Source organism: Natator depressus, chromosome 1 (assembly GCF_965152275.1).
Source record: "Natator depressus isolate rNatDep1 chromosome 1, rNatDep2.hap1, whole genome shotgun sequence".
Lineage (NCBI taxonomy): Eukaryota > Metazoa > Chordata > Testudines > Cheloniidae > Natator > Natator depressus.
Window position 1 is genome coordinate 146,273,682 of NC_134234.1, and position 26,056 is coordinate 146,299,737.

The 26,056-nt window shown below is 41.0% G+C and overlaps 1 protein-coding gene across 6 annotated transcripts in view; it reads right to left on the reverse strand.

Annotated features, from left to right (window-relative positions):
• DMD (dystrophin) overlaps positions 1-26,056 on the reverse strand; it is a 1,886,383-nt gene that overhangs the window by 668,061 nt on the left and 1,192,266 nt on the right. For all 6 annotated transcript variants that reach the window (XM_074968560.1, XM_074968534.1, XM_074968525.1 and 3 more), the window contains 2 exons: positions 12,086-12,233; positions 7,089-7,238 (listed from right to left, as the gene is read on the reverse strand). In XM_074968560.1, the coding sequence (XP_074824661.1) occupies positions 7,089-7,238; positions 12,086-12,233 (298 nt within the window). The remainder of the gene's footprint in view (positions 1-7,088; positions 7,239-12,085; positions 12,234-26,056) is intronic.

The window sequence follows — 26,056 nt, forward strand, 5'->3', positions numbered from 1 at the left end:
TATATGGACTTCAGTAACTCAGCCAGAAGTTATGGGCCTAGTGCAGAAATGGGTGGGTGAGGTTCAGACAAGATAATGGTCTATTCTTCCCTTAAAGTCTGTGAGCAATCTCCTCACATTGTTCTGTGAGCAAGGAAGGGAAGTGGGGGGGTGCTTCTCAAAGCAATAGGCTTCAGGACTCACACCACAGGCCCTGCACATCCCAGGAGATCTACAAGATGGGTCATCGTCATCCATTCTGAAGGCCCGTGCCTCCACATTGGTTCTGGCCCCTAGTGACCCCAGGCTTTTGTAGTTTTCCAACAAATGAAAGGAGTGGGGACCAGGGAGGCAATTGAGCCTGCTATCACAAGCTTTAAATACCACGTGAAAATCAGGAATTTATGCTCCTTTCAGACTACAAAAGAATGAGGACAAATAGATTGCTTCACTTTAACACTCCCACTCTCTTTGTGGCATATATGAGTGCCAATAGCACATTAGCTACTGAAGAAGGGTCTAATACTTTCTTTCGATTTATCTTACCTCTAAAGACACAAGTAAGAGAGCTTAACAGCATATTCACAATGAAATCTGAAACCACACTAAACTTATCTGAACTGGAGTTTCATCACAAATTTGAAACACAGATCAAGTTTGTTAAAACCACAAAACCTTTTGAGCTTCTCTATGTCCACTTGAAGTGAGTCTGGGCCAGTTTATAGCTTGCATAAAAATCATGTGAAATTTGTAGTTCTGCACACTTCAGTGTATAAGCAACTGAAAATAGGTGATTTCAACTGAAAGTTTAACTTTATGATTTTGATCTCTTTTAACATTAAAAGTGAAACTTATGGGTGTGAATCTATGCATAGCAGCCTACACCTGAAGTAGCAGCAGAAGCTGTGCTGGAACTTATTATATTTTTGCCACCATATTTGTTGTTAATATAGGAATTGAAAGGATTTTCAGGTTATGCCAAATTACATTATTACTACAAGCAGAACGTTGTAGTGTCGTTCCATTGCGGGGGCAACCCAGGCCACTTTCCTAAAGGCCGCTTCTCTCCCCACTTCACCCCCAAAGCACACAGACTTCAGAAAGCATACAACAAAGTGTGAAAAAAATGTTTATTAAAAACAATTATTGTGACATTTGTATTAAATACACACTTACTGTTACAAAGCCAGGTCAATGCATTAAACTTATGAGCCTTACATTCCCTCTCCTGCAAATGCAATGTAGCTTAGAAATCAGTCACACCGGATCATCCCGGGATTGTTCTGTCTGCCTGTAGTCTGAGTCCAAATCATGTCTGAGGATATATTTAGTCTGCTTCTGCCAGCATTCTGAATCCAAATGGTACCTGCAGTTGTATTTAGTCCATGCCTCCCTATATTAAGGGTCCCAATGGTTGCAGATGGTGTATTTAGTCAAATACAGGAAGGTCCATCCAGGAATACAAGGTACTTCTAAGGACTCTAATGTGTCTTCATCCTAAATCAAAATTGTATTGATTTTCCCATAATTTTTGTCCCACTCCTGACTGATAATGCATGCAGATGTTTTGCTGAATAGGAACTCCAGACAGCCAGTTACATTCCGGGACAGGGCATACTCGTTAGGGTTGCCTCTGTAGCACATAAGCCCCTCCATTCATAGATGTGCCAGGCAGTCACCAGATGCCTAAAAATCTCATTAGCATAGATGGGTGGCTTTCCTCTGCCTGCAACAGAAGGTCATACTTCCACACTGGCACTTCCAGACCAAGAACATCGTCCAGAGCTTGTCCCATTTGAAAATATTATAAAACCAATGCTAATAAAACCTCCCCCTCTCACACACACTGGGAAAAATTGTGAGGATTTATAAATGGTTTTAATTGCTTTTGCTATGTGCTCTTACCATCACATATGTTGGCTTGCAGCATAGCTTGCAGGATCTTATGCACTGTCCAGAGATTTGTGTGTGAATAAAATAAAACCAAATGACAACAAGCATCATCCTTTGACCCTGAATTGATCCGGCTCCTGAAAAATAGAAGAAAAGTATTTTTTCTAATGATCAGTTAATAATGTGCACTTTCATTTGCCTTGGCAGGTCCTTCCACTCTAGTGGGCAGAGACAAGGAATCAGGTGCCTGAGGGAGCTCTCAGCCAACACACAAGAAGGAAGACAGTCAGGGTTGAAGTGATGGCAGACATTCGACGACAGATTTAGTATCAGTGAGAAAGCGAAGACAAGGCTGGAAAGACAGAGAGAGTCTCCTCAGAGCATGAAGAGAGATTGGCAGTGCCATTCCTGAAGCATGACAACACATTAAAGGAGGAAGATAGAATTCAGCAGCAGGAGCTTTTCAAGAGATTGCTTGCTCTGATGGCCACCAGACTGCAAGCTCAAGTTCCAGCACCAACCTCAATTCCACACGCTGTGGCAAGGAGCCTCCTTCGCCTTGCTGGACTAACTGTTTCCCTCCACTGGTGATGGGAGGGCCTGGAGTCAATCAATCAGTCCCACTCTGGAGAGATTTTATTCCTCACTCAGGTTTTATTTTTCAGTATTTTACAAGGTGGGCCTCAGGATAGGCCCACGAAGTGCGCATCAGCCAAACCAAAGAAAAATTCATAACACAAAAAGGGAATACCTTTCCCTGTCCCCTCTCTGGAGTGTTGTCTTTTTATGCTGGCTTCAAGGTGCCAGTCCTTCCCCAAACAGGCAGCAGGTTGCTTCCACATTGGGAGGAGAGCAGCATTCCACCCAAAAGCTGTTTCTTCCTGCTGCCACGAGTCATGCTGCAGCTTGTCTCTCCTCTTTCCTCCCCCTCTGATTAGGAGAGGATGTTTTTAAAGGTCACAGGCAGCCCCTACTTGGACTCAGATGGCCTTAGTTGACTTGAGGTAACCTCTTTTCAGCTCATGAGGAAAAGAGCCTTTACCATTCTGTGGCTGATTAACCGCTCTTCCACCGCTCTTACAGTTGTTTGGTCTGACTTTGTCACAGCACTGAGTCAGCTCCGAGCTAACATATTCTGCAGCCTATACAGCCTTTGGACTATTCTGGGGCTGGCTGGTCCATGTCTCAAGCAATAAACACTACATGGAACAGTCTGATGAACCCTGTTCGGTCCTCCAATATTGTTCAGCTGCGATCCACTCATGCAAATGCACCAGAAGGGCCAAGGACAACAGGACATCAATGAGCACCCAGAGGCAATTAAACTGCTATGGTGACAATATACGTTGTTTGACTGTTGTTCACTTTGGTCTGTTTGATTTCTTAATAGCCATTGTTTTTGTGTATTGCTTTTTAGGTCTTAATGGCAGCTGTCTACCCATATGCATTTTTACACTTTTATTTGTCATTTGCATGAATGTTTAAAATAAAATGTTCAGTTTCCACACAAGGATGCATAAACAGGTTTCATTAATTTTATCAAAATGAAACATCACAATAATCCATATGCTGTGTGTTCAGGTACATGACCAGTTTCTATAACATGCACAACAAAATTCATAAAATTTCATCACAGCAATCCAAAAACAGTATGATGAGGTACACAAACAATATGTATAAAATGAATAACAAAATTTAATAAAAATAAATTTTCCCAAGCTGCCCCAGTCCCAGAAATAGTGGAATGGGTGTGGCACAATTACAAATACTATGTCATTCCTCCTCATGCATTGCACCATGAAAACCCATGATGTGGGCACACAAAGCACCCTGATTTCTATTACATGTGTGGATCCTGTTCCAACAATAATTGTGTACTTTCTCTTTGAGTGTATAAGTTCAGCAATGTAGCAGTGTCTTGAGTCCACTCCTGGCAAAATGGCTCATCTCTGTACTCGCAGACATTGTACAATACACAGCAGGCCACAATAATGTAGATGGTTTTGTTAACATAGGCATCCAAATGATTTTGAGGGCAGTGACACAAATTTCAACCTGCCAAATGCACATTTCACCGTCATTCTACAGCTACAGAGCATTTAGTTGAACTTTCTTTTGCCAGGCACTCTGTAATCAGGATACAGTTTCATAAGCCATGGAAAAAGGGGGCATGCGGGATCCCCTAGAACAACAGTGGGGACAGTGACTCCATTCATAATACCATTTGATGGGAATAATAGCCCATCTTGTCTGTGAAGGTAAAGTTCCAAGCTCCAGAAAACCCTGGCATTTTGCACCTGCCAGTGCATCCCATGTTGATATCTATGAACCGGCCTCTGTGATTGACCAGGGCCTGAAAAAAAGATGAAGTACTACTGTCTGCAGCTTATATACTCCCGTGCTTCTTATGGAGGGCAAACTACGGATACATGAGTTCCATTGACAGTCCCAGAACAGTTTGGAAAGCCCATTCTTTCAAAGCCGACAATTCTTTTAGGAACATTTTTTATGCCCAACACCTTTGGGTAAATCACAGTCCTGATGGCCTCACCAATCTCCACCACCACAAGCCCCACAGTTGACTTGCCAATTCCAAACCGGTTAGTCATGGAAATGTAGAAATCGGGAGTAGCCAGCTTCCAGATAGCTATGGTAACCTGCTTCTGGACTGCCTGGGCCTTCCTCATGCACATGTCCTGACATTGATCACACAGCTCCATGAACATCTACTTCTTCACACATAAGTTTTGGAGCTGGTCATCCCAGGTCTGCAAGATGATGTGATCCCACCAATCAGTGCCCATGAGCTTGCTCCAGAAGGTCCATTCTATGTATGGGAAATCTGCGGTTATGGCAACAGTCATGAGCAGCATCAGCTGGGTTCTGGCTGCCATGTCAGTACTGCCCTCTGAGAGATGCCATTGATAGGACAAATATTGCTGCTGAAGCATCTCAGAGATATTCTTCCTGATTCCTGGAATAGGAGTGAAAGTACAAGCAGTTGTTTCTCCACCGATGCTGGATTACTGTTACTGGCTCTGGTTTCAGGGAGCTTGCAGACCCAAAAACGACTCTGCTGGAGATGTTGGCAGGCTATAAGCACTTCCACTCAAGTACCATGAGATGGAAAGACAAGTTCTCCCACGATATACCATGAACCAAGGCCTAGAGAATCTACAGCTAGCAAGGGTGTTTAAGAATCCTGAGATAAGCCCCCAGAACTAACGAGATCTGACTTTCATATAGTACAATGGTGCTCACAGTTTTCTGGGTCACTCTGGCCGTAAGAAGTGAGAAATAGAACATTTCTGTATTAACAATCAGGAGATAAAAAGGAATGTAAAAAGATATCCCTTTTACAAAGTTTTGGAATACAGAAATAGTCAATGACAGATTATATTCAGAGTCTGATAAAATTAGAAATCACAATTTCTGTGTAAATACATTTGTAACATCTTGTAAAAAAAAACCAACAAAAAGAACATACTTTTCTTGAAAACTAATTTCCTTTTAAGCTATGGCCACAATTTCAAGTGTTGGTGCCTAAAGTTAGGCATGTAAATCCATATTTAGTCATGTAATTAGAAGTCACCTGATTTTCAGAGGTGTTGAATTCATTCATTTACAATTGACTTCAGAGACATATCTGGGAACTCACTCATTTTCTAGAGAAAAGGACACTTCTGCGCAGGTGCCTAAATACTAATTTATGCACCCATTTCTAGGCATCTAGGTTTGCAAATTTTGGTCAATATTGTTTATTCTTTCAACCTGAGCAGTTAGCCAATCTTCAAGGTTTTAAAAGGTTGTTTCTGTTAGGAGGCGAAACTGATTATATGAATCAAATGGTTCTTTGGTGTAATCCTGATTTACAAAGAATGTACACAAAGGCACGTCAGGAAGAAGAAGGATGATGCAGTGGTTAGGGCACTAGCCTCACACTCAGAAGACTCTGTTCTCCAACTTCTTGTGTGACCTTGGGCAATTCACTTAGCTTCTCTGTGCCTCAATTCCCCAGCTATGAAATCAATAATAAAACTTCCCTACCTCTCAGTAAGGCTAAGTACACATCAAAGACTGTGAGGCATTCAGATACCACAGTGATGGGGGCCATGTAAGTACCATGATTCCCTGACCACAACAGAAAAACAGGAGGTGTTTCCTTTTTCAAAAATCCAAGTCTAACCTCTCAGTAAGAACTCTACCTAAAAGAAGCTCTCTTTCTTGGCTTTTTACTAGGGGCATATACCACTGATTCTCTTATTATCTGCTGAATTTTCCCCTGCTTTCAGGTTCTTTTCATACATGCATGCATTTGCAAGCTAATCAATGCCCCAGATCCTGAGTATGCAATCAGTCCCCAGGAAAGCTCCTTGGCCCACATAATTCTGCTTCTACTCAAGCCTTGCCACGCTGCTCTGTGCCTTGGGTGATGGCTTCTATTGTTTCCACTATTAATAAATAAAGGGGCATTTAATTGCTACCTCATTTAGCCTGAATGAGGGGTACTTGGAATACTCATCAATTTCTCCTTTAATCTGTGACTGACTGCCAACATTAACACTTTTCAGCATAGCAATATATATACATATATTCAAATAAAAACCAGCAAAACCTTTTCTCCACAGGCACAGAAATCTAAGATAGCAGAATAAGTACAATGCTGCTGCGCAGGAGACAGGATTTGAGGAAGCATGGAAGGCCTGCATGATGCAGGGCCCAGTGCCACAGAGACTGCCTGTATAATTTTAAGGTTTTGGAGAGGGAAAAGAGCTGGGGTGTGGCCAGTGGTTCCACAAATGTAGACACCCATTGGCTATTACCCCCAATGGAGCAGTGCCATAAATGCTACAGACGTTACTCTAGCCTCAGAGCAGCAGTAGCAGCCACAAAACAGCCAGGATTGGAAAACAAATCCTTCCCCTGTGCTCAGCATGTTTTACCAGACCACCACTTACTTAAGTGCCTATACATGGCTGCAGAAAACTAACGTTAGGCACCCATTTAAAAAAAGAATCTTGACCATACCACTGTTATTAAGTCACCCAGCGTCACAACTACAATTCTTGTTTGCTGCTTTTTTTCTTCTTATCCCATAACAGATACAGATTAATCTTCATGTTCATTCACAGAAAAAGCATACACATCACAGAATATATAAGTACTTCTAACAGATTAGAGTTATATGCCATAATATCATTACTAATATGTCTAACCTTTATCCAGCGATGGTTAGCCTCTTTGAGCCTATTTTCAAGTTTATGTTTTTCTTCTGGGTTCAGTGGTGTACTTCCAAGTGTTATTCCTGCAGTTTCAGTTAATCGTTTCAATATTCCCTTGTGTGGAGGCAGCTCTTCCACTCTTAACTGGAACAGACAAATACAACATTTAAAATGAACTGTGGTAGAATTTTCAACTCCCTTATCTTCGCCGCTATTGATTAGTCTATCAGCTGCAGAGACCAGGCTCAGGGCTCAATTCAGCACAAAATAGCCACAGCTTTCTAAATTAAAAAGGCTCAGAAAAAAACAGCAAATGCTGACTCTATTAGACAGACTTATAGTGGGGAAAGACTGGCTCTCTGAGGAGACCAAAATGGAGGGAAAATAAGCGTCCCGGAAGGAAATTTTAAAAAAGTTTGTCTCTGCTGTGTGATTCAACTTTCCTTCTGGTCACCTGGTGCTTTACTAATTGTATCTGCCTTTTGTTTGTGTGAACTGTAAGCCCTTTAGAGCAGGTTCCATGTCTCTTCCATGTTCTGTGCAGTGCCAAGCACTGTGGTCCAACCCCGTAAGCAATAATGTTCATAATATATTCATAAACACTGCAAATCAGAGGGATACTGGTAATGTTTAGGAGTGTCCTGCCTATCATGTTTGTGTCTCCATAATCTGAATCCATTCCCCTTCTTGTATGCAATTACTGCAAATTTATATAGTGTCAATTTAGCTTTACATATCAAGTAACCAACGAGTTATATAATAGAAAATGAAAGCTTCTGCAGCCATCATTTTTGAAAATTATCGAAGTCCGAGATGGGCCACAAGAGCATCTTTAATAGTTACTATATCACTGGGGTTGGGGTAACTTCCCTTGGATGGATCGAAAAGAAAAGAGGTGGCTCACAGCATGGCTTAAAAGCCTGAGCTACTAAGGAAAAGATATCTTCACCAGTAGGTTTGACTTTGGACAATCCATCCTTTAGGAGTTATTAGGGGAGGGGCTCCCCCCTATTAACATACATCTCCCCCGCCCACATTAATAGATATTGAAAAGAGATAATCTTCATCCATATATGCCCTTATCTCCCCCACCTGCTATCCAGAATGCAGCTACTAGCTACTGACATTAGTACATTTGGGTCTGAGCCGTCCAAAGCTCTACACATATATATGAAAGCACAGAGGAGCTTCGCAGCAAAAAACCCCAACAACTTTCTAATGTAGGTAGCATTTCATTTAGATGGTAAGTTCCAAAGGACAGGGATTGTTTAAAGTGCTATGGACATTTAATGCTCTGTCCATATAAATAAATAAATGCATAAATAATATTTTATTTGCTTTGTTCCTAGATTTCATATTTTTGATATTACTGACTCACAGGGTTAAAAGCTAGGTTTGCAAGAGCGGAAGTATACCTGGATCTAGAAGGGCTAACTTAAAGACAGATGAAAGATACGAAAAGCCTCTTAAAAATTCTTCCTTTGACTCTCTGACATTCAGTCAGTCAGGATGAAGTCCATTTAGCCATACATGCATCCTCCATAGACACTACCAATAAGACAATCTGGTTTATAGAAATGGTCATAGGAAGGCTAATATTACATTATGTGTCTAATAATGAGAGAATATTTTTCATTAGGAAGAGGAAGAGTGGGCTCTGTGGACTAAGAGGGCAGTAGAAGTATTTTAGAAGGAGAGGTCACATAGACGGTTACCTTTAAAATATACAGAAAGGAGCAGGAGACCAGTCAGGAAAGTAAAGACAAAACTAACTTCTTGCAGGAAAAAAAAAAAAAAAAAAAAAAGGCTTATATGAAACTGTCTCCCCTCCAACAGTTTCATGGTGCTTTACAATCAAACTTGTTTTAAAATTGTAGTTATTGGGGATGGTTTAGTTTTAAAAGCCCAACAGATCAATAGGGAGAAACAAACTGTACAAATGAAGGGCAATTACAGCCTGCTCTGTTTACATTGGTGTAAGATCATAATTAGGACACAATAGGTCATTAACTAATTCAGATCTCAACAGATGACTAGCCATCTGATAATAGAATTACAGGAATGATTGGGAAGCTTGGAGGTTCTCACATTTGGCTATGCCTGGGGATAACAGGGAGGCAGTTTTCACGTATTCTACTGGAACCTGGAATCTCTGGGGCACTCAAGACCTTTCATTTAAACTTAATTTTTCTTATCAAAATTGCCCACTTTGGGTTCTTTATTATTTTATATTTTTAAAGACCCTTTTGGGGACTTCTTTCAGCCCTCCACAAGGAAATATCTTGTTGCTAAAATGGTTCAGCCAAGAAAGGAGACATTTCTTAATTAAAGATCTGAATATTAAGCATTAGGTTTTCTTCTCCGTCCCATTTCCTGCTAAACACAGACGAGTCAGGGATGACAAAAAGTGTCTGTTTTACAACTATGATTAGCCTGAGGATTTCTTTTCATCCCAATTACACACAAGAGGAGAATTTTCTCTAGAGAATAAAGCAAAAAAGATGTAGAGGATTTTGTCTGCTGGACATAACTAATTGTACTATTTTTTCTTTTTACTTGCTTGGAAATAAACTTTGAAGACAGAGATTTTATTATAGCAATCCTTGGATCTCTAAAAACCTACTTGCCAAAACACTGAAATAAAGGTAACTAATGTCTCCTTTATTTTCCCCTCTTTCCTATGTCTGAGGAGATGGAGAAGAAGAACTTATTACTTTGTCTTTTTAAGACTGATGTATACCCTTGCTGTCTTGGAGACGCTCTAGGGTCATTTGTTTGTGGTTTTGATACAAGTTGCATTTTTTAAAACCTTGTTACATATCTATTATACATAATTTTCATATTTAAACACACATATACACACTGGGAAAATTAGAGTACTATAAATTGGCTGAGCTCCAGCTACTTGCTGCGTATCTGAAAGAGTTTCCAAAAGAGCAATATGCAACTCAGCAGTATCAGCTCAGCGAGGTTTCTTTGGGTTCAGTTTTCACCCTTTCTGCCCAAGCCCCTGGAGCAGCGGTTCTCAACCCATGCCCCTCAGGTCGCATGTGGCCCAATTAGCACACAGCTGCGGCCCAGCTCAGCTATGTGCTAAAGGCCACAGGCTCAGGGCTCCCAGCTGCCCTGCTGCACGGTGGGCTCCAGTGTCCGAGCTACCGGCTGCCCTGCCACGCAGGAGGGCTCAGGCTCTGGGCAGCCAGATGCCCCCCAGCGCTGCATGGCAGAGGTCCGAATCCCCTTGCAGCAGGGTCGGGGGTCAGGGTCTCTGCCCCATGCCCAGCTCTCTGGTCCTGGCCCCACTCTGTGGAGGAGTTTCTGGGCAAAGGGTGCTGAGCATAGGGGTTTGTGGGGGAGTTTAGGTGAGGGGCACTGTGGTTCTCAACCTGCGGCCCAGGTAACACTTTGTGGCTGAATATGCGGCCCACAATGATAAGTAGGTTAAGAACCACTGCCCTGGAGCCTTTCTTCAAGTCTGGGATTCTAAAGCATTCCTAATGATAGGCCTAGTCTATAAATAGTTTTTGTACCACTTTAAATAAAGGGTGTGATTTTGTATCCATATAGCTGTACCAGCACAACATCTAATGTGGACACAGTTAAATCAGCATAAAGGTGCTTTATACACTTATAGCTTATTCTCTTAAATGGTACACTAAGAGAATATAGTTAAAGTGGTATAAAAATTGTGAGTAGACTAGTCCTATAAGAGAAACTCTATAGAAACCCTGCATTTAATCCTGTTGCCTATAGAAAGCAAGCAAAACTCGAAGCTTCATTTCATTCTGACACAAACCTATAATTCTGCACCATTTTACTCTAAACTGGGCCCAAGTTCCCTTGAAACCTTCAGCAAACCTGGACATCTTTTCAACTTGGAGCCTGAAACCTAGTGAATTTTACATGGTTCTTGGGGGTTTTGTTAAAAGTTTTTTGCTCAGCTTTAGTTTACAACCTACCAAGCTTAGCAGATGATCTTTTTTTTTTTTTTTTTTTTTGATTTTCCAGCGTAATTATCAGATGCCAAAGTTAATTAAACTAAGGTACATGTAATAGCGTCAAAAAAATCTCAGATTTGAAAGACTTTAAGCATACAATTAAATGCATCAGCCAGTGGACATGCCTACCACAAATCAGTACCATCCTCAATGAAGCACAGTAGCAATTAGAAATATTTTCCTTCATACTCTTTAGTGGTCCATTCTCCACTTGATATATTTAACTGAGTAATTTTAATGGGAGCTATGTACTTAAAAGAGAGAATAGACACCAATTTTTGTATTCATCAATTATCATGTATGCTATAAAGTTTCATGAATTTAACAATTTGAGGGCTAACATTAACAATGCCAGGTCACAAAAATACCAGCCCCTACTGGACAGAGTTTTTGAATATCACTATGGTTTGCAGATAATTACAAGCTTAACCTCCTTCACCTCCCCCCAAAATGCTTACTATTCTGATAGTGGGTGGGGGGGGGGGTCACATCAAACAGAAAAAAAATATTTGACAAGTTATACAAAAAGAGACTGGCAAAGTGACATTTTTAACCAGTTCACAGTTGTAGTAATATACAGCTCTAAAACTGAAAATCATTCTGGAAATGAGAAGGCATAATGAAAGCAAGGGAACAAAACATACATTGAGAAAAAAGTTTCAGCTAAAGTGAAAATCAATCAAATGTAAAGTACTGTAGAATCTTGGAATTCAAAAGCTATTAGATATATAATCCATTGCACTGTTGGTGCAAGATTGTTCCTTATTCTATATTTTCAATTACTTTTTCTAGTCTAATTTTAATGCAGGCAATATATTCTGGTACCTGGGTTTTAAAACACAGGACTTCCGATTTTTTGAATTATCTAGTACATTGTGGAATAATACCAAGTACGTGTTTGACAGAAATCAATCTGGATTAAGAACAACAATTCAATTTGTTTATGCTGATATGACAAACTAAGAAGACATTAAATAAAAGAACTTATGTTACCTTCACTTTTTCAAGAGAGTCTTTTAACTGTTGTTCATTTCCCGGTTCCAGAGGAATACCAACAATGCTGTCTGCTTCCTCTAACCATAAAATGAACTCATTTAAATCTTCTTGCAATTCTGACAAAATATTCTTTTCTTCCTCCAGCCTACAGTAAAATAAAAAACACACTAGTGTTAATAGGGGAACTCTGTGTCATAGGTAATTATATTTCAAATGCAATCTTTATTATTATAAAAATAAAAACTCACCACTTTTTAACACAAATATAATTCATAACTAAATGGAGGAAAAATATACAGATTATTTCACATTAACAGTAATCCTTTAAAAGCAAAACTTTACATATTTCTTCAAAATTAATCAGAAAAGAAACATCACTCATGATAAATAGAATTAAATGTATCTGAAAATAAGCTTGGAGTTTTAATTTGCAGTTCTAAAATTAAAACCTTCCATCTCAAATAATTATGATTTTTAACCCAGTCCTGCAAGGTGCCAAGAAGTCAATAGGAGTTGAAGGTGTCCACCACTCTGCAGGATGAGCCCTTTGTCACAAATGATATGAAAGCCCAACTTCAGAAACTGAAAGAAATCTAAAGGCAAAGTTTACTAAATTGGATCCCTAAAATTAGGCCTTTAAATTCAGTGGGGATTATTTTGGGAGTTTTTGTGGTTAAGGAACTGGATTTGGGATTCAGGAAAATTAGGTTCAATTCCCACCTTTGCCACAGATTTCCTATGAACTTTGGACACATCACAATCTCACCACTTCCTCATCTGGAAAATGAGGACAATAATGCTTCCCCTTTTCCAGTGTTTTTTGCTTTGTCTATTTAGACCATAAGGTTTTTAGGGCAGAGGCTGTCTCGGACTGCGTATGCACTGTGCCTAGCACAATGGGGCCCCAGTCATGGTTGAGAGCGCTAGCTGCAGCAACTACAATACAAAATTATAATTTGTTATAAAAACAAAGAAATTCCCAGACAAAGCTATAAGGTAGAAATTAAATTTGAGATATGTATCAGAAATTTAAGGATAAAATACATTACAGGGATATTGTAAACACTCTGAATGTGATTTTTCGAAAAGTGCGTTTTTAAAAAATATTTTAAATTTAATCTGGGACTACAAATACTAAAATGCCTTAATTATAATCATATGGCTATTACATGACATCACTACAGGATAGCGTTAAGATTGCTTAGGTGCTCTAGCTATGTATGGCCTTGCATTGTGATAGGCTTGGATTTCTTTTCAATTTAGGAAAATCAGAATTAAAGTTAACTTTATAAATCTTGTTTTGGGGATAACTGCTCCCCTGTGACATATTTTACCTTAAAATACTGCTAAAAACTCAGAGTACTGTTAGGTAAAGTCCCACAGGAAGAAAATCTAAGGGAAAAGGCGTTCAGGAGGGCTGACAGTTTGTCAGAAACCATATTAAAGGCACAACAGCAAACTACCCCAATATGAAGGAAAGATAGAAAAAAATTGTAAGAGGCCAATATATGGCTCCATTAGGAGCTCTTTAGCCTGTAAATCAAAAAGGAATCCTACAAAAAGTGGAAACATGGATGGATTGTTAAGGGGTACAAGAGAATAGCACAAGCATGTAGGGACAAAATCAGAAAGGCTAATGCACAAAATAAGTTACACATAACAAGGGACAGAAAAGGCAAGAAGAAGAGGTTTTATAAATTCTTTACGAGCAAGAAAAAGATGAAGGGAAGTGTAGTGAGGAAGGAGAGCTAAAAATGGATGACATCAAGAAGGCTGAGGAGTTTAATGCTTATTTTTCTTCAGTCTTCACTAAAAAAGTTAATGACAGATACATAACACAATTAATATTAACAACTGGGGGTAGAACCACAGGCCAAAATAGGGAGAACAGGTTGAAGAATATTTATGTAAGTTAGATGTATTTAAGTCAGCGGGGCCTGATGAAATTGCTTCAACTTGTTCCTTAAATGCCCTAGAATGAATCTCAGAACCATTAACGATTACCTTTGAGAACTCATGGAGGTTTGGTGAGGTCCCAGCAGACTGGAGATGGACAAATATAGTACCTATCTTTAAACAGAGGAACAGAGAGGACCTGCAAAATTACAGACCAGCCTAACTTCGATAGCTGAAAAGACACTGAAACAAATTATTAAACAACCAATTTGTAATAACCTGGAAGACAATAGGGATATAAGGAACAACCAGCATGGATTTGTCAAGAACAAAAGTCATGCCAAAACTTTTGTTTCTTTGACAGGGTTACTGGCCTAGTGGATAAGGGGGGAAAGCTATAGATGTGATATATTTTAATTTTAGTAAGGCTTCTGACACAGTCCCACATGACATCTTAAAGGCAAACTAGGGAAATGTGGCCAAGATGAAATTACTATAACCAGAGTGTACGGTATCAATGGTTTGCTGTCAAACTGGAAGAACGTACCTAGTGGGTCCTGCAGGGGTCTGTCTTGAGTCCGATACGATTCAATATTTTCATTAATGACTTGGACAATGGAGTGGGAAAGAGGGCTTATAAAATTTGCAGAGGACACCAAGATGAGAGGGGTTGAAAGCACTTTGGAGGACAGGATTAGAATTCAAAGTGTCCTTGACAAATTAGAGAATTTGTCTGAAATCAACAAGATGAAATTCAATAAAGACAAGTATAAAATGCTACACTTAGGAAGGAGAGATCACATGCGCAAAAACAACCTGGGGAATAACTGGCTTGACAGTAGTACTGCTGAAAGGGATTTGAAATTTTGGTGGATCACAGACTGAATATGAGCCAACAGTGTGATGCAGTTGCAAAAAGGGAGAATATAATTCTGGGGTGTATTAAAAAGAGTGTTGTGTATATAAGACACAGGAGTAGCAGTCTCTACTCGGCAGTGGTAAGGCCTCAGCTGGAATACTTTGTCCAGTCCTGGTGTCACATTTTAAGAAATGTGGACAAATTGGAGAGAGTCCAGAGGAGAGCAGCAAAAATGATAAAAGGTTTAGAAAACCTGATCTATGAGAAAAGATTAAAAAAACTGGTCATGTTTAATTCTGAGAAAAGAAGCCTGATAAATCTTCAATACAATAAGGGTTGTTATAAAGAGGATGGTGATTGTTCTCCATGTCCACAGAAGGCAGGACAAGAAGTAATGGGCTTAATCTGCAGCAAGGGAGATTTAGGTTAGATAGTAAGAAAAGCTTTCCAGCTGTAAGGGTAGTTAAGCTCTGAAATAGGCTTCTAAAGGAGCTTAGGAAATCCCCATCATTGGAGATTATTAAGAACAGGTTGGATAAATGTGTCAAGGATGCTCTGGGTATCTTGGTCCTGCTTCAGTACAGGGGGCTGTAACTGATGACCTCTAGAGGTCCCTTCCATCTCTACATTTCTATGATTCGATGTAGTCTCAGTCTTATCTCCATCTTAATATAGTTTTTGTATTGAAATGGAAACACAGAAATGGGAATGATTGAGGTACACCATATCCAGTTCTCTTGGACCATCAGGAAACCTTTCTTCTGAGATATTTCCATTTGATCTTGGAAGGCAATCCCTATTCATTCCACCAGAAAAGGACAAAATTCCCACCAAGGTTCCCACCAATATTCCAGCCATCACTTTAACAGACTTCCCAAGATTCCCACTAAAAGAAGGTTTCAGAGTAGCAGCCGTGTTAGTCTGTATTCGCAAAAAGAAAAGGAGTCCTTGTGGCACCTTAGAATAAATAAATTTGTTAGTCTCTAAGGTGCCACAAGTACTCCTTTTCTTTTCACTAAAAGAAGGAATCCCACACATTAGGACAATTCTTATTATTTGCGCTGTCTGTTCTCCTATATTGACAATGGCCCTACGCTCTGCTCTTCCTCTCTGAGCTGCTTGGAGTCGCTTTCTTGACTGTTATGATTGGGGACAGCTAACACTTCTGTCTCCCAGCATCTGGTGTGGACATAGTACATGCTACTTGTATTTTACCCTGAGCTGCCTGTTGGTCATGTGTCTGAGTGCACAGGGGGAGAGTCAGGTCAGAGGGGGCAACAGATTCTGAAAGACATCCCAGAAAGAGATACCAGCTGGAAGATTTAGTCCCTGTGAGGGGATGGAATGGTTGTGTGGGCAGAAGCCTATTCACAGGCTACTATACCTCTATTCCAGGGGTTCTGAAACTTCATTGCAACAACAAAAATTACTTCACAACCCCAGGAGGAGGGACCAAAGCCTGAGCCCCACAGCTCTGGGCAGGGGCGGGGGGAGGGGGGCTATGTGGCAAAGCCTGAGCCCAAGCCCCACTGCTCTGGACAGGATGGCCAAAGCTGAAGTTCAAGGGCTTCAACCCCAGGCAGGGGGCCTGTAACCTGAGCTCTGCTTCGCAGGGCTGAATCCCTCTGGCTTTGGCTTCGACCCTGGGCAGTGGGGCTCAGGCTTCAGCCCTGGGCCCCAGCAAGTCTAAGCCAGCCCCGGCGACGCCATTCAAAGGACCCCTTTTGGGGTCCAGACCCACAGCTTGAGAACTGCTGCTCTAGGCAACTGAATTTCTGGATACTTATCAAACTAATCAAAAACTAAACTTTTGAAGTTCTCCCATCACTAGTGCTTTTTTGTGCTTGTCTTCCTCGCACCCCCAACCACTAGTGTTTTTTGGATGCTGCTTTTTGGCCAGATCCTGCAAACACTTGCATGCATGAGTAACTTTTTGTTCATGTGAGCAATCCATTAACTTCAGTGTACAACATGTTTGTGTTTGCAGCATACAAACTTTGTGTGTATTTTGGGTATCTTTGCATTGTTGTGACAAAAATCCATGCATAATGATGCAATATCACAATCCCAATAAATATTTGCTTGTCTCCTGGTTGGGGACATGTAAAATTGATTAATAGAATACTTGGGCCCTGTGCAATTCCCTTTATAACCATACACATCTCCTTCCAACCTCTCTTGGAAATCTGAATCTATTAATATTGTAATTATTACTTCTGCTGGTGCACTGATATGCCAGATCTCTACTTTAACGTATTATTTGGGCAATTGGGGAGAGCAATCCACTAGAGATTTAGGGCTCCTCAAGCTTAATGCCTGGGATGTACCCTCTACGTCTACTGTTTGCTAAAGGCAAATAGGACACTGCAGATTTCCAGGCCAGCATCAGTACTCGGTATGCCTCATTGGACTGTCTCTGCACTGGTTCCCTGCCCAGTTTTTGCTACTTTCCCACAAGCTCTACACAGACCTGACTCATGTGGCAACATCTGCCAGGCATAGCCTGTTCCATGTGTGGGTCCCCCAGTGCTAGCTCTGCATGTGGTTTCCCATCAGGTTTCCCTGCTGCTCCCAGTTTGCCACATTAACATGGTTTTCCCAAAGCAAGGCTGCTTCCTGGATCAAGGTCTTTCTCCTCTCCCTATTGCCAAGGGGAAGGGAACTTGTCCCCATATACACACTGAAGAATTATAGCATTCGTCACAATATTCATTTAAGACATTCATATTTGAACATGGAAGTGAATGGTAGTAGGTTACAGGGGGCAGTGTGATGCATCTGTTAAGGGTGATTCTGCTACTGTTGAGGAGTTTAAATTGGCAGAAGGAGAAGGTTCTGTGGCACTTGAGGAGCAGGTCACAGAGGCATGGTGTCGTCTTGGTGGAGGACTCTGGTGGCTGCAGGCAGTAAGTAGAGTGCTATTTAAGACCCATCATAAGCTAGAGCCTTACGGCCTAGCAGCTAAAGTGTTTATAGAACTTGCCTGGCTGTTGGTACACAAAGGACATGATACTTTAGGACAAAAGTTTGTGACCACAGATAGCTCAAGACTCCAGGTAAGCAGATTTACTTGATGATTTTTAAACCATTGTATAAATTGGAGAAAGACTAAAGACATCATTTTCAAATTTAGATTCTTAAAAGCAGTCATTTAAATCCACACACAGACAACTCACTAAATGGTCTGACTTCAAAGATGTTCAGGTGCTTACAGCTCCTGTTGAGTTTGATGGGGGTTGTTGGCATTCATCACATTTTGAAAAAAAACAGGTCTTTTACTTTGTTAATTTATAACAAAAGTTAAAAATTCCATACATGAAACAAAATTTCTTTTTTATGCCAGATTCACCAATAATCTCTGGCTGCTTTAGACTACTCTGCAGCACCACAAACAAGTCAGTGTATGCGAAGTTTCCACCTTTCTTCGGTCCTTCTCATCAACTTGGACGAACCATCTCCATAAATTCCTCCTGCAACCTCCACAATCTACTGCATGCAAACAGTTTTCCAGCTCCCTCCTGCCTTCCATATACCTCTCAACATATGCATGTATGTGCACACCCCTCTCTCTCTTCTCCCCCACATGCACCTCCCACACACAGTGTCCCTTTCCCTCCATCCCTGTCTGTCAAGTAAGACTGGTTCAATGGAGAGCTGTTGAACGTATGTATTTAGGACTAACGGTCACTGCTGCTGTTATTTCTCATAACTGAAAAGTTTGTGTTTCAAAAGGATGAAGAATAAAATCTCTTAGATAAACACATGAAGAATTGCACTCTCAAAATGAATCATAGAATCACAGAATATCAGGGTTGGAAGGGACCTCAGGAGGTCATCTAGTCCAACCCCCTGCTCAAAGCAGGACCAATCCCCAACTAAATCATCCCAGCCAGGGCTTTGTCAAGCCTGACCTTAAAAATATCTAAGGAAGGAGATTCCACCACCTCCCTAGGTAATGCATTCCAGTGTTTCACCACCCTCCTAGTGAAAAAGTTTTTCCTAATATCCAACCTAAACCTTCCCCACTGCAACTTGAGACCATTACTCCTTGTTCTGTCATCAGCTACAGCTGAGAACAGTCTAGATCCATCCTCTTTGGAACCCCCTTTCAAGTAGTTGAAAGCAGCTATCAAATCCCCCCTCATTCTTCTTTTCTGCAGACTAAACAATCCCTCTCTGCACTTGTCCTTGTTGAACCTCAGATTTCTTTTAGCCCAATCCTCTAATTTGTCTAGGGCCCTCTGTATCCTATCCCTACCCTCCAGCGTATCTACCTCTCCTCCCAGTTTAGTGTTATCTGCAAACTTGCTGAGGGTGCAATCCACGCCATCCTCCAGATCATTTACGAAGATATTGAACAAAACCGGCCTAAGAACTGACCCTTGGGGCACTCCGCTTGATACCAGCTGCCAACTAGACATGGAGCCATTGATCACCACCCGTTGAGCCCGACAATCTAGCCAACTTTCTATCCACCTTATAGTCCATTCATCCAGCCCATACTTCTTTAACTTGCTGGGAGACTGTGTCAAAAGCTTTGCTAAAGTCAAGCAACAACACGTCCACCGCTTTCCCCTCATCCACAGAGCCAGTTATCTCGTCATAGAAGGCAATTAGATTAGTCAGGCATGACTTGCCCTTGGTGAATCCATGCTGACTGTTCCTGATCACTTTCCTCTCCTCTAAGTGCTTCAGAATTGATTCCTTGAGGACCTGCTCCATGATTTTTCCAGGGACTGAGGTGAGGCTGACTGGCCTGTAGTTCCCAGGATGCTCCTTCTTCCCTTTTTTAAAGATGGGCACTACATTAGCCTTTTTCCAGTCGTCCGGGACTTCCCCCGATCGCCATGAGTTTTCAAAGATAATGGCCAATGGCTCTGCAATCACATCCGCCAACTCCTTTAGCACTCTCGGATGCAGCGCATCCGGCCCCATGGACTTGTGTTCATCCAGCTTTTCTAAATAGTCCCGAACCACTTCTTTCTCCACAGAGGGTTGGTCACCTCCTCCCCATGCTGTGCTGCCCAGTGCAGTAGTCTGGGAGCTGACCTTGTTCGTGAAGACAGACGCAAAAAAAGCACTGAGTACATTAACTTTTTCCGCATCCTCTGTCACTAGGTTGCCTCTCTCATTCAGTAAGGGGCCCACAGTTTCCTTGACTTTCTTCTTCTTGCTAACATACCTGAAGAAACCCTTCTTGATACTCTTAACATCTCTTGCTAGCTGCAACTCCAGGTGTTATTTGGCCTTCCTGATTTCACTCCTGCATGTCCCAGCAATATTTTTATACTCTTCCCTGGTCATTTGTTCAATCTTCCACTTCTTGTAAGCTTCTTTCTTGTGTTTAAGATCAGCAAGGATTTCACTGTTAAGCCAAGCTGGTCGCCTGCCATATTTACTATTCTTTCTACACATCGGGATGGTTTGTCCCTGTAACCTCAAAATGGCCACCATCTCCCACCATTCTCAATGGGACAGAAACCACAGGCTGCCCTCTCTTTTAAACAGCCACTGCCTACAGTTCGACTGCCCTAACTGGTGCTCCTCTGGCTATCAGGAGATGGAGAAGAGCACTGAATAGGTGACTTGAAACAGTTTACCATCTTTGCTAAGGGCAGCCTCAGTTCCGTTGAGAGCAATCAGAGAATGCAATCATTTTGGAAGAGGGCAAGTCTTTGTAACTTTCTGAAGGAGAAGATTATGTACTAGTGTGTGCCGAAGGAGAAATGCTCAGTTATATAGAAAATCAGCCAAAAGTGACCCCTAATCTCCCAAACTAATTTATTCAAATCTTACTTACATGAGAAATGTGCATAGTCTACTTCTGTTGCTACTAAAATCATGAGACCCCCCCACACCCCAGAAGTTTAAAACCTGGTACCAAATTTCTTGAAAGATCCATTTTTAATTCAAAGTAATTTTTTGGGAAGGTATACTGACATTTCTTATATGTAACCAAGAGGTTGCCTTAGTGTGTTAAGTGCAAAACGCAACTCTGCCTTAACTGTGGAGTTGCAACCAGCAAATATTCTTTCCAATTTTAAAAATGATTATTAAAGCAGAATAGAATTTGGTTTAGTGCTTCTGTTTCCCCAGACTGTTTCAGTTTTCAGCATGATGGTTATGGCCAGAAAGAAAGTCAGAAAAAGCAAAGACATGAAAGCTATTTGAAACTATGTCACGATTTATTTATGGTGAGAAGGACTTTTTAACCAGATATGCTTCCTGATGGATGAGCAAAATGGATGGTGTTTTCCTTTACAGGAGGCTTGTAAATAAGCTTTAGGCAAAAGAGGCTCAACAATAAAGTGCCAGCTTCACACCATTTAACAAAAATCCCTCCAAACAATTGTTATTTAAAAATATATATCTTATATGACAAATAATTTAGAATTTGACAGATTTAAGAGTTTACATCAAGCAAAATAAGAATACAGAAATTCCAAAAATGAATATCAGCCTCTTGGAAGCTTGGACTTATATCTAGAATGTTTTGGAAAAAATCTCCAAAATTATTCTAATCTATGAGAACGAGCCTCTTATTTTAATCCCTTCAGTTACACTTTTAGAATAATTTCTTCTCTCTTTAATTCATAGCACTCAAAAATGTGTTCAACTGATTTCAAGCTTCTAGCATGGATTTTTCCCCTTCACATGTCAAGACAGCTGCTTCACTGTTTTACTGTGAGGGGAAGGAAGAAAAGCAGAGTATTCCTTTTATATGATAAGGTGTAAGTCTGAAAACTGGTAGAAAGAAAACTTCTATTTGCCACCTATATAACTCATTTGTATCATCAATGGGAGAAACACAGATCAGTCAGCAGTGAAAAGGTACCAACAGGGGAACTGAGTTTGAGAGTTGAATTGAAATTCCTAGTATAACAAGAGACAAGGAATCATAAAACTATACAGTATAGCCATGAAGTTTTTATAAGTCAACACTATTCATTTACAGTGAATGAAGTATTTCCATTACACGAGAGGAAGAAAGACTAAAATTTACGACACAGAACCATGGACTGCTTCAAAATGGTACCTGAGGTAGTCACCTGGTACCTATGTACTACTTGATATACTCTACTGCCTGGCCAGTTGACATGGTCTCTCATTCACAAATGCACACCAGGTTGTTATTCTTTCACCAAGCTGTGCAGTATTCTTTTCTTACAAAATAGCAGTCTTATAGCAAGGAGAAACTTCTGTCACTTCACTTCTCAGCCCAGTCTCACCCTCTGAGCTTCCCTTCTGACCTACCCCTTGCTTATATCCTTCCAATTACCTCATTTGCCCAGTGATTCCAACCCAGGTGCTCATAACCCCCCAACATAATTAACTGCCACCAGCTGAGCCTGACAGTGATCAGGGTGCTGCTGATAGTGTCCTGTCACAGAGGTATAAAATTCAACAGTTTAAGAGAATTCTACTTTCCAACCAAGCTAGCAACACTATTAAAATTGACCTTCCTTCCATCGCTGTAACACAATGCACATCCAGTTTTGCTATGACCATATACAATTTATAAGTTGAACTTGGTGTAGTAAATTTGTTTCTTTTATAGGAATTTAGGTTAATATGTTCTACTGGAGCCAATATATATGTAGGCTTGAAAGGATTAGATTTTTACCAGTAAATGTCTATTTTGCTGTACATACACAAACTGACAAAAATATTTCCATCAATAGTAATCAAAATGTACAGATAGGCAAAATAACAAAAATGCTACTTGAGACATTATTAGGGTTAGATTTAAGGATATTTACTTTGTATATTTTTATATGTAATGTTGTTAATTTGTGTTGTAATGGTTATAGAGCTGTAACTTTATGAATCTCAACATCTGCTGTCATTAAATAATTATTGTCTGACCCCTCCAATAATTTCCCACAACTGTGAAAATTGTACTTAGAACTCACAAGTTTGCACAGCTGTGAAAATGTAAATCAATAAACATCAGAAAAATGCTTAAAAATAAACATCAGTATTATCTCAGTAGTACAAACACATCCAATTACAAACCCAAGTTGCTGACAGGTTGGTGCAACAGTACAACCACATGATACCCCCTACCACCAACACTTTGGCCTCAAGCCAACTTTTCTCCACCAGTGACTGAGAAGATCGCTGTGGTTCACAGATGAATCCAAGCAGATGCAGCCAGTACACAGGGGTGTGTGCTCACACACACACACACACACACACACACACACCTAAATCCGTCCACCAAGAGAACAAAAACCTCTTACAGCCTTTTTACTCCTCCAACATCAATGCAGCAGAATTACAGCCAGCAGAGCTAGTACACAGAGAGCCAGCTAATCAACCCATACTTCCTGGTCCATACTCTGAACCCAAGAATCTCCCCCTGTGAAACACTTCGAGAGGGAGGGGGGAATAACCCACACCCAGATGTAAAAGAAACTAACAGATTAAAAAGCCTCAGTCATGACCAGCCTGCACTATCCAGCTTGCCATATCCCAGATTTTGACTCCATCACACTCTCCAGAGTTCAAAGGGCTCTGAAAAATATTATAGCCACCACCTGTAAAAGAGGTGCATGTGTCTCCTGGAGGGTGAAAGCCAGTGAAGAACAGCTGCATCCCCTACTAATGGAAATTATATATGTCTCCTTCAGAAAAGCACACTTGTCTAACTCCTTGAAACATCCACTCAACCCTCAAGCAAAACAACATTGGATTCCCCCTGATGCTCTCTCCAGTTACTGTCCGATCTCCAACTTCCCATTCCTGGGCAAAATAATTGAGCAAGTCGTAACTACCAAGAATCCATTCTTCCTCTAAAATACAGAGTGCACATCTGGAGTAGGAAGAATCTTAATATGAAGCATACTGATGTTACCAAATAATTGTGTATAACCAGCATGCATTTTCATTGCCTCCTGACAGCATAGTTTAAAAATACTTTATACTGGCATTTGTAAGTTGAAGTGTTATTTCTTTGTTTACCTACAAATTTAAGGTTTTGGTAGAATTTTATTCAAGCAAGTGGTAGTAATAATAATGAATGGGGTATTTAAAACTCTGCAACTGCAATTAAGTGCTAGATATTTTATTTTTAAAGTCATCTCAATGTATTTAGATAACAAAAAGCAGTGGCTTCTGTTTGAAATATTGGATGGGTAACAGTTTGCATTATAAATGTTCTTAATGCATTTTCAGGAAGTGGAACAGCAATGATCTTGGTTGTAAAAAAATACATATAGTGAAAAGGAGAACGTCAAAATGTATTAACTAAGTTCTATATAGTCAAATATTAAATCATACTTTTAGTCATTTATATAATGTACATTCACAGGTTATGCACAATATTCAATTTCCAGCAAAGACAAGAGTAGCACACTCTTTTGGCTCACCTGGTAGAACTGCTGCCTCTATATACCTCAAGTATCCTGGCTAGATTGAGTCTCGGCTGCTGTTATGCGTAAGGAACCAACATAAACCCAGCCACTACATGGAAGATTTTATTAATTTGTCAATTCTGCTTAGTGTCCAAACAGCAGTGTGTTCTGAACATAGAACAGTATGAAAATGGAGGTCAGTCATACCTTCTGTGAAGCTCAGCTGACTGGGGAGCAGCAGAAGGTGCACCACTCCATAGTTATGCATGGGTGAATGAAGTGGTTAAAGTACTTTGAAACAGGAGCGAAGGCTCTTGCTGCACCAACCAAATAAGAGGGGAAGGTGAGGAAAAGTGCTTTTCTGCCAAGCAAAGGAGGGGAGTGTACTCTCTGCTTTGAGTTCTGAAGGAAACTCTTTCCTCCTCCCTCTTTCCCACACTTCCTTTCATCAGGTTTGAATCTAGAATGGACAGTTGGCTTTCCAGGAGGCCTGCAAGTGCCTTTCTTGAGAGTATCACTGGCTACATACTGGCTGTTATCTTTGAAAACTCGTGGCGATTGGAGGAGGTTCTGGATGATTGGAAAAAGGCAGAGATAGTGCCCATCTTTAAAAAAAAAAGGGGGGGAAGAAGGTGAATCTGGGGACCTACAGACTGGTCACCCTCACCTCAGTCCCTAGAAAAATCATGGATCAGGTCCTCAAGAAATCCATTTTGAAGCACTTGGAGGAGAGGAAAGTGATCAGGAACAGTCAACATAGATGGATTCACCAAGGGCAAGTCATGCCTGACCAACCTGATTGCCCTCTATGATGAGATAACTGGCTCTGTGGATATGGGGAAAGCAGTGGACATGATATATCTTGACTTTAGCAAAGCTTTTGACATGATATCCCACAGTATTCTTGCCAGCAAGTTAAAAAAGTATGGATTGGATGAATGGACTACAAGGTGGATAGAAAGCTGGCTAGATTGTTGGACTACAAGGTGGATAGAAAGCTGGCTAGACTGTTGGGCTCAATAGGTAGTGATTAATGGCTTGATGTCTAGTTGGCAGCCAGTATCAAGTGGAGTGCCCCAAGGGCGGTATGGATTGCACCCTCAGCAAGTTCGTGGATGACACTAAGCTGGAGGTGTAGGTAGCTACACTGGAGCATAGGGATAGGTTCCAGAGTGACCTAGACAAACTGGAGGATTGGGCCAAAAGAAATCTGATGAGGTTCAACAAGGACAAGTGCAGAGGCCTGCACTTAGGATGGAAGAATCTCATGCACTGCTACAGGCTGGGAACCGACTGGCTAAGTGGCAGTTCTGCAGAAAAGGACCTGGGGATCACAGTGGACAAGAAGCTGGATATGAGTCTACAGTGTGCCCTTGTTGCCAAGAAGACTAATGGCATATGGGGCATTGCCAGCAGATCGAGGGAAGTGATTATTTCCCTCTATTAGGCACTGGTGAGGCCACATCTGGAATATTGCGTCCAGTTTTGGGTCCCCCACTACAGAAAGGATGTGGACAAATTGAAGAGAATCCAGTGGAGGGCAACAAAAATTATTAGGGAGCTGGGGCACGTGACTTATGAGGATAGGCTGAGGGAACTGGGGTTACTTAGTCTGCAGAAGAGACGAGTGAGGGAATATTTGATAGCAGCCTTCAACTACCTGAAGGGGGGTTCCAAAGAGGATGGAGCTAGGCTGTTCTCAGTGGTGGCAGATGACAGAACAAGGAACAATGGTCTCAAATTGTAGTGGGGGAGGTCCAGGTTGGATATTAGGAAAAACTATTTCACTAGGAGAGTGGTGAAGCACCAGAATGGGTTACCTAGGGAGGTGGTGGAATCTCCATCCTTAGAGGTTTT